Raw genomic sequence first — 9286 nt, 5'->3', positions numbered from 1 at the left:
CTACTGAAAAATCAAGAGTATCACTAGTGGTTGATAAGTCTCTAGGGAACCAGGAGGTCAGATCCTCTTCTCCATCAATTGGTTCAAACGATCTTTCCTTTTCTAGTTCCACTTTACACTTGTCCAATTCAACCTCTAGTTCTGCTACTTGATTTTTTAGTTCATAACAGACTCCTTCTAGATGATCACAACTAGCAATAGCAATATTACATTCACCACGTTTTTCTTTTAATTCTCTTTTGCAAGTTATGTATGTTTCACTTAGTTTATAGCATTCATCTAGTAAGGAATCAATACAAGCAAGCATATTTTCTCTATCATATTCATGCATATCTTCTCTAATTTGCTCTAAGCTTACCTTGCGTTCATGTAGTACATCCTTCTTTGCCATAAAGCATTTGTTGAATGTACTGGTTCCCCCTCTGGTTCCTGGACCAGTGCTGTTTTCCTTGATGTTTGTAAAGGCAGTTAGGCAAACATCTGAGTTGGGTGATCCTTCTTCTTCATCTGACCCTGAGTCAGAGTCTCCCCACATGGAAGCTATCATGGCATTCTTGTATGCTTGTTTATCTCCGGATTTAGACTGTTTGTCATTCCACTTAGGACAATCTCGAATAAGATGTCCTTTTTCTCCACACTTGAAACATCCTGTAGAAGAAGAATTAGAGTTAGATTTTTTATAGTTTTTAAAATGCTTACCTTTGAAATTCTTTCTTTGATCTCGAAGAGATCTCTCAAATCTTTTTGCAATCATGCTAATTTCATCTTCATCATCTTCTACTGTTCCCTTAAGCGCCATGCCTCTTGCTGGTTCCTTCTCAGACTTAGAGTCAATCAGCATCTCATGAGTCATAAGGGAACCAATCAGCTGTTCCAGAGACAAGGTAGACAGATCCTTTGCTTCATATACTGCTGTTACCTTGGCTGTCCATGCATCTGTTAAACTACGCAATAATTTTCTCACAAGATCCTCGTCAGATAAATTTTTACCAAGAGATCTAAGATCATTTACAATAGTCATAAACCTACGAAAGCAGTCATTGATTTTTTCATTTTTATTCATGGCAAACAATTCATATTTAGACATGATTAAATCAATTTTAGACCGTTTTACCTCGCTGGTTCCCTCAAACGCAAGTTCAAGGGTGTCCCATATCTCCTTAGCACTACTACAGCCAGAGATACGATTTGTTTCGGTCTCACCTATTGCTTGTTGTAGTATTGACATTGCCTTAGCATTCTTTTCCAGCAACTTGTAATCAGCAATGACCAATTCGCTATCCTTCTTGGGAACCTGGTTCCCCTCAACATCTGTCTTGAGAATGATATTAGGACCATTTTTAACTACGAGCCAGCATTCATAATCAATACCCATGATAACATTCTGGATCCTGTTCTTCCACCAAGCATAATTATTTCCATTAAACTTGGGTGACTTGTTGTCATAACCGATTGCACTTAATTCTTGAGTACTCATTCTTAACTCCTCTAGATGTTACTCTTTCGAGAAGCTTAGGCTCTGATACCAATTGAAGGTTCAATGGGCACTCAAGAAGGGGGGGGGGTGAATTGAGTGTTAAGTAATCGTTGGCTAATTTTGCTTCTTTTCGGATTATGTGTGAGGAACCAGTTGTGCTGGTTCCCGTACGCAGCGGAATATAAATAAGCAATAAAGAAGACAACAAATTTAACGAAATAAAACAAAGCAATAAAGAACACAACAAATTTAACGAGGTTCAGCCAACTCAGGCCTACGTCCTCCTATCCTAAGTTCTTTATTAATCTACTCCGAAAAACAAAGACAAAGAACACTCTGCTGTTCCCTACTCCGGGAACCAGCAAACCCCACACTCTACTCCGAGTGTGCTCTCGACTTACACTCGTAAGCCCAATGTGTTTGAACTCACAAACACTCACCCAGCCTTTAACCCCTTTGTTAAAGACTCAATACAAGAATCAAGAACTCCCCTTTGATCTCACTTCTACGAAGCTAATTAAGAGAAAAAGTTTAAGTACTAGAATGCTCTTGTGTATGACTTGATGAATGGGATTAGTGCTTAAGTATATGCTCTCAAATAATTGCTCCTTTAATTTCTGGAGAGGCACACGAAATATGTGAAATAAGATGAGTTTATATAAGCTTAGATTCCTAAAACCTAGTTTCCTTAAATCACACAATCTTAGAGAATAAGATATAATGTAATTTTAGGAAAGTTTTTATCTTATTTGATTTAATCACAAAGATAGAATCAATTAAGATAAATACTCCTAGTTTTTAGGTAACCAAGAATATTTCATCTTATTTCCAGCTGCACAAAATATTTTTCAAAATAATCTTTTCGAAAAAATCTTTTTGTAAAATCTTTTTCCAAAACGGCAGCTCGAATACAGTGAACCTGGTTCCCCGACCTGGTTCCCTGAATTGAAACATGTTATGAAACCTGTTCCAACTTTGTACCAGATTTCATATCATACTTCAATATACTTTTAAGCACTTATATAACCCAAACATGCAAGCATACTACGGAGCATATTACATGAAAACCTAGATAACATATTAAAGCATAAATCGTCTTTTCTTCATGTAATCTTCAAGACTTGAATCTTCCTTGAATACTTCTATTATGAGCAAACAATCTTTCTTCGAAATATCTTCGAAAGGCTTCTATGCTCCAAGTCTTGGAATCAACTCAACTACTGCACATGTAACATGGTTAATGCACAATAAAGAGTATGTGACTGCTTTACCACGTAGCAACCATGGAAACAGTACATACTGGTTCCCTACCAGTACATAACACTTTTATCATATAACTGTTCCCTGTATAAAGACAAGTTAGTTCAATAAGAAAACTCATGTAAGTAATAACTTGTCTGGGGAAACAGTGTTCTATGTTAGCTGGTTCCCACCAACTGTTTTCAACACTTATTAAAACCTGTTTCCCATAGCTGTTTGTCATCATTCAAAACTATCAATCAAAACCTAAGGGACTCAACAGAAATGTTGTGGCACACTCAGTGTCTAGGTGGGAAACTAATTTTGATGCGGAACGTATTTGTATGAACTTTTTCCTCCAAAGTCTTATGACTTTGGCAGAGTTTGATCTTTGAAATAATATTGATTCCCCGCTTGGCTTAAAAAAAAAAAAAAAAACCTTCAAGCTTCAATTTTATTGGTGGATCTAATTTTCACCTTATTTTATCTCTCCTCCTTCAATCAGTGATTTTAATAATGCCGGAGTATACACCTCTCATGAACATCCGTAAAATAAAGTAAATAGAGAACCAACGAAATAATAAGTGGAGGAAGGAGTCTCACTTACCCTTAATGTTTAACCATGTCCTTTATTTCTTCCTTTGTTTTAGGGTTTTCGTTTAAATTTGATGAATTTGCCACTAAAAATGACAGTGTTAGTAATGGTGAAGTCCAAATGGCAACGTATAATCTATTTATCTGATTTTTACCTATCTCATCACCTAATTTCGAATAGATGATTTTTTTTAAAGGTAAGATGAAGAACCCTACTGAACCAGCACCTCTCACAGATTAAGCTAGCCCAGCTCTGCAACTCAGCGCTTGAGAGTGAAGGGGGGAGGTAAGGAAATCCCACTACTCTCAAGCAAATGTAGTTGGTGGGGCTCGAACTCGTGACCTCAAATTCACAAGGTGAATTCCCCACCAACTCCACCAGCTTTGCTTGGTAATTACGAGTACAAATAGATGCACAAATTCTTAGCTACACACTAGTGCAGCTAAGCTAGATACAACAACTATATATATGAACATATAACACTTAAAAAATGAACATACATTTTTCCCCCTTCTTTTTATATTAACTCCTTCTCTTCTTCTTTCTTACCTCTATTAATTTTCTATCTCCTCTATTTTCTTCTCTATTCGACATTTTCTCTCTCCTCTTTTTTTCCTTTCCTTATAAGTTAATTTTCTTTCTTACTTTGCTTTCCTTTAATCTTTACACTTCTTTGTCCTTCTACTTCAGATATTTTCCAATTTGTCACCATTGTAGCATTCTCCATCGTCATCATCTTCGTCACGATTGAGAATCTTGAGGTAAATTTGAGTTTTTTTTTTTTATTTTTATATTTATTTTTTATGTAAATGTTATAAAATTGTTGATTTCTATCAATTTTTCATTTGTGATTCCTAATCTACCATGTTATAGATTGATAATTATTATCTTTATGATGAATCAAGATTAGATTTAAGGTGGATATTCAAATTTTTAAAGTTAAAATAATTACAATCGAACTTGTGTATAATTTTTGTAAAAAATAAAATAAAAATGAACACGCAGTATTTTAAATTAGAACATTTTGTTCAAAATGAACATTTAGTACACTAAAAATGAACATTTAGTACATAAAAATGAACATATTTTAACGATTTATTTTATCTTTATTTTTCGTTAATAATTATTAATAATTAATTTGAGCTTATATGAATGTATGAAAATCATCTTCATTTGAATTTACTAAATGTCATAATTTTTTTTTGTAGTGTTCATTTTTTTTTTCGTATTTTTTTTAATACTAAATGTTCATTTTATTTAGTGTTCATATATTTTTATGAAATGTTCATTTTATTAGGTATGGTCCATCTATTCTATTATTGTATGATAAATGGTCAATTTTTTTTTTGACGTGCTCCTTTTTATTACTAAATGTTCATTTTTTTTATTACTAATTGTTTTTTTTAACGTGTTCACAATTTTTTTTTTCAACTAAATGTTCATTTTTAAGGTCGTGGTCCATCAATTTTATGATTATATGATAATCATGTTCATTTTTAATATACTAAATGACCATTTTTTTTAACATGTTTGCTTTTTAGTACTAAATGTTCATTTTTTTTTATTATTGAATGTTCATTTTTTTACGTGTTTATATTTTTTTTACTAAATGTTCATTTTATAGGGCATGGTTTAGCTATCTTAGCTGCAAAAGGGTGCTGCTAAGACTTATTCCCTCCGTTTCGTATTAATCGCAACACTAGGGTTTCACAAAGTTTAAGAAAATTCATAAGGTGGGGCTTAAAAGAGGATTTTTTATAATATAAAGTATTGTTAGTATGAGAAAGAAATGATAAAAAAGTAGTGTAAGTGAGGTTAGTAGAAAAGAGAAATAATAAAATATTTGTAAAAGTGAGATTAGTGGGAGAGAAATTATAAAATAATGGTATATCATTTTCAAGTATAAAAGTGTTGCAATTAATATAAAACGTATGTAAAAGGAAAGTGTTGTGATTAATACGAAAACGAGAGATAATTGCAAATAGATGATGCAGTTTTCAGCAAGTGGACGGACTATGAGAATTGTACACCCAAGTCGAATTCGAAATCCAATTGCCGACCCCACTATCTTTCTCCCCACCAACAAAAGACTACGCACTACGTAACTCCAAATCTTCTCCTTAATTTCTTCTCCCCAATAACAACTTAACAAGCAATCAACCCACCAATCATCATCTCTCTCTTCCGCACCAAACAATGGGAGTCGCCGTAAACACCGCCGTCGACGACGCTGCAATCTCTCTCCTCCACCACCCCAACTCCGGCGAAGAAGCCCCCAAAAACATCCCAAAAGACTCCTTTCACTTCGCATACATCATCTACTTCACTCTCGGAGCTGGGTTTTTACTCCCATGGAATGCCTTCATCACAGCCGTCGATTACTTTGACTACCTTTACCCTGATCAGAGCGTTGACCGCATCTTCGCCGTTGCTTACATGCTTACAGGACTTTTCTCTCTCCTAGTCATCATCTTCTCTCTCAAGAAATCCGATGCATTTGTTCGGATCAATATGGGCTTGGGCCTCTTTGTTGTGGCCCTGTTTGTGGTGCCATTAATGGATGTGTTCTATATTAAGGGCCGAAGTGGGCTTTATGATGGGTTTTATGTGACTGTTGGTGCTTTGGGCCTATCGGGCTTGGCTGATGCTTTGGTCCAAGGTGGGCTTATTGGGTCCGCCGGTGAGTTGCCGGAGAGATATATGCAGGCTGTTGTTGCTGGAACTGCTGCTTCAGGTTTGTGTTTATTGACTTTTATGTTTTTTGGGGTGCTAAAAGTTTTAATTTTTTTGGGTATTTTGATGATTTAGGGATGAATTTGGAAATGGGATTTTGTTTGTTTCATGAATTACTTCTTTTTTGTTTAATGTGGTTAATTTTGATCATTTTCTTGGTGGATTTGCTGAGAATTGAGAACTTTTTGGTTAGGAGTAGAGTCTCAATATATTGATGATTTGTATTAGGTTTGACTTTGATGGATGAAATTGTAAATGTTTCTAAGTTTGAAGGATGACATTGGAATTGGGTATAAGTTTTGAGAGATGAAATTGGAAATGAATTGAGTTTGATTGACTTGTGATGTTTTGAGGGATGAGATTGGAAATAGGTTAATTTACTTACCTTTCTAGGGGTAGATTTTATGTGGATTTTCAGCTGTGTGGATTGTTTTGTTGAGAAATTTGTCTGCTAGTTTAGTATGATACTTATTGCCATTTTAGGGTTGGCACCTGGAATTTGATTGGATTTATGTTGTCGAAGTAATTGGAAGCTTTAGTTTGGAAGAAGCGGATAGATGGGGTTTAGAAATGCTGGTGCTGAATTTTGTTCCTATGCTCAATGTCTCTATCTTGGAATTTAGCTGATTTTGTTTAAAAGGATCAATGGTTTCCGCAGTGTAAAGCAAATGATCAATTGAAATGCTGGTGATCTCTAGATGTTGCTTTAGATGGTTATAAAGTTATTAAGTTGTTTGTCGTTAGGCCTAAAATGTATGTTCAGCATGTTGATATCATGTATTCATGTTCTTTTAATGGTACAAAACTAAAAATATTTAATTTTATTTGTAAAATATATTTTGGCTCAATAGGCTATAAGCATTGTTTGTGCATTGGCTCATATCTCTAATATGTTCAAGTCACAAGCGAGCAAAATTGGATCAACTGTGGGTGATTTGATGGTTTATTAGTTCTTAAGAAATGGGAAGGGGAGGCATAGCCGCAAGGCACATTGCTGACAAGCTACATCGATGGATTTAAGTAATTAATTAGGAAAGCTAAGCTTGAATTCTGTAGAATCCCTTTAGAAATAGCATCGGCATGAGTTGCAACTAGGATTTAGCATTCGTCTTTTGATGGTGACAAAAGTTCCCCAGTGCTGGACTACTTAATCAGATTTTAAGACATAAATCAACTTAATACATTGCATGCTTTCCAAAAAATGGGCATTTTAGTGGAAGTCTATGCTCATATTAGATTCACCTGTGCTCTCTTTTCTGAATGATTGCTGAACTAAGTTGCATTTCCTTATTAACTGCAGGTGTCCTTGTTTCTTTTATTAGAATCTTTACCAAAGCAGTATATCCACAAGATATCGATGGTTTGAGGGACAGTGCAATCTTATACTTCATTTTTGGGATTGTACTTATGATCATCTGTGTCGTCTTTTATAATGTGGCACATAGACTTCCAGTGATCAAATACTACAATGAGCTTAAGTTGCAGGCTGTAAATGAGGCAAACAAAGAGAAGGATTCTTTATCTGGTCCTGTTTGGGAAATTATGGGAAGAATCAAATGGCATGGAATTGGAATTATAGTCATATATGTTGTGACTCTATCCATATTTCCAGGCTTCATTACTGAAGATGTTCATTCAACACTTCTTGGGGATTGGTACCCAATTCTCCTCATCACTGCCTACAATGTTTTTGATTTAGTGGGCAAGGCGATTACTTCCTTCTATCTCCTTGAAAATGCAAATGCTGCCATTGGTGCCTGTTTTGCTCGGTTGCTGTTTTATCCTCTCTTTTTGGGATGCTTGCATGGTCCTCAGTTTTTTAGAACTGAGATTCCTGTTACAGTGCTGACGTGTCTGTTGGGACTGACAAATGGCTATCTTACTAGTGTTCTGATGATTTTGGCTCCCAAAACTGTCCAACTTCAACACTCAGAAACAGCAGGGACTTTGGTCGTGCTGTTCTTAATAGTTGGCTTGGCTTCTGGCTCAATTGTGTCTTGGTTTTGGGTCATCTGATCCAGTAGCATTTTGTTTTACCTGACGCTGTGTAATCTGCTGGTATGTCTCAGCTTAAATTATAATTTAGAGATCCATCGTCAACCCTTGTGTAGTTGGAAATGGAGAGGGGCGAATGATCCTAGCTTATTTCATGCCTGATCTCATCATGATGGGGTAACTCAGGGATGTAATTGTTCAAATTGTAAAGCTCTGTAAGATATGTTTCCTTACATTCTTAAAAGTGTAACTTTCATTCAGTTCTGCATATTATGAAAATTATATTCTTGTATATGTGCCCGTCCTCACTGTTTATCCCTTTTGTGGTTAGTATAGTAGAACTAGAACCTTCATCTTTTCTTGTTATGAATTGGTTCACTTGGCCAAATTAAATATGAAGTATTTAATGTATCTAGCTCCATAAGAGATGATTGTAAACCAAAAAAAAAAAAAAAAACGCACATACTCTGTCCTATGCTGCTATGCCTAAAAGGTGATCCAAGGTTGTCACCTTAAGTGCATGTTTGGCTCTATTACTGTAAACGGTCTGGACAAAGTAAGTGCATGTACTCTGTCCTATGCTGCTATGCCTAAAAGGTGATCCAAGGTTGTCACCTTAAGTGCATGTTTGGCTCTATTACTGTAAACGGTCTGGACAAAGTAAGTGCCAACTCAAATAGCTCTTGAGATTCATGTGATGGTGCTGAATTGAATAGCTATTGTATTTGTACTCATCTGTGCTTGGTTTTGACTACTGAAACCATCCAACATCTATATGAAACTGCAGGTATTTTGATTATGGCTTTCTAATTAGTTCGTTTTCCCACTGGTTAAACAGTGCCTTGGTTTTGGATGGTTTGATCTGATAGCAATTTGTTCTGGTTTTCGTTTTCGATAACCTGCTGCACATCTCAGATTAAAACTCATTAACCTGCTGATATTCTAATTATAAAGATCAAAGTGACAAGGTTCAAATCTCCTTTTCCCTATTCTTGACAGTATGTTATTCCAAGTCTCAGCTTTTGTCAGATGATACTACACCAAGTGATTCTGAAAGTAATCGACTGACGTGATGAAGCCATGAAGGCGTTCCATGGGAGAAGGTAATCTGTTCCTAGAAGGTAACCCCCTCTCACGGTGTTGAGCTCATATGAAAAAATTTCCCATGAATTACAATATATAATTTTTTATACATTAGCATAATCTATACTCCGTAATTGAAGGACCAAATTTTTAGCTTTCTTGTA

General features: G+C 35.4%; 1 protein-coding gene across 1 annotated transcript; it reads left to right on the top strand.

The window, feature by feature from the left end:
- Positions 1–5359: 5359 nt before the first annotated feature.
- LOC110708527 (equilibrative nucleotide transporter 1-like) lies at positions 5360–8405 on the top strand. Its single transcript, XM_021886667.1, has 2 exons — positions 5360–6045; positions 7345–8405. Exons 1-2 carry the CDS (start codon positions 5508–5510, stop codon positions 8058–8060), a joined length of 1254 nt encoding a protein of 417 aa, XP_021742359.1. The 5' UTR covers positions 5360–5507; the 3' UTR covers positions 8061–8405.
- The last annotated feature ends 881 nt before the right edge of the window (positions 8406–9286 follow it).

This window comes from Chenopodium quinoa, unplaced genomic scaffold (genome assembly GCF_001683475.1).
Source record: "Chenopodium quinoa cultivar QQ74 unplaced genomic scaffold, ASM168347v1, whole genome shotgun sequence".
NCBI classification, from domain to species: Eukaryota; Viridiplantae; Streptophyta; class Magnoliopsida; order Caryophyllales; family Amaranthaceae; genus Chenopodium; species Chenopodium quinoa.
The sequence above is the reverse complement of the archived record's forward strand: the minus strand, read 5'-3'. Positions and strand labels throughout refer to the sequence as shown.

Coding starts and splice junctions, on each gene's coding strand:
- LOC110708527 (XM_021886667.1), top strand. CDS start 5,508: ATGGGAGTCGCCGTAAACACCGCCGTCGACGACGCTGCAATCTCTCTC. Junction 6,046..7,344: donor TGCTGGAACTGCTGCTTCAG/GTTTGTGTTTAT, acceptor TATTAACTGCAG/GTGTCCTTGTTTCTTTTATT.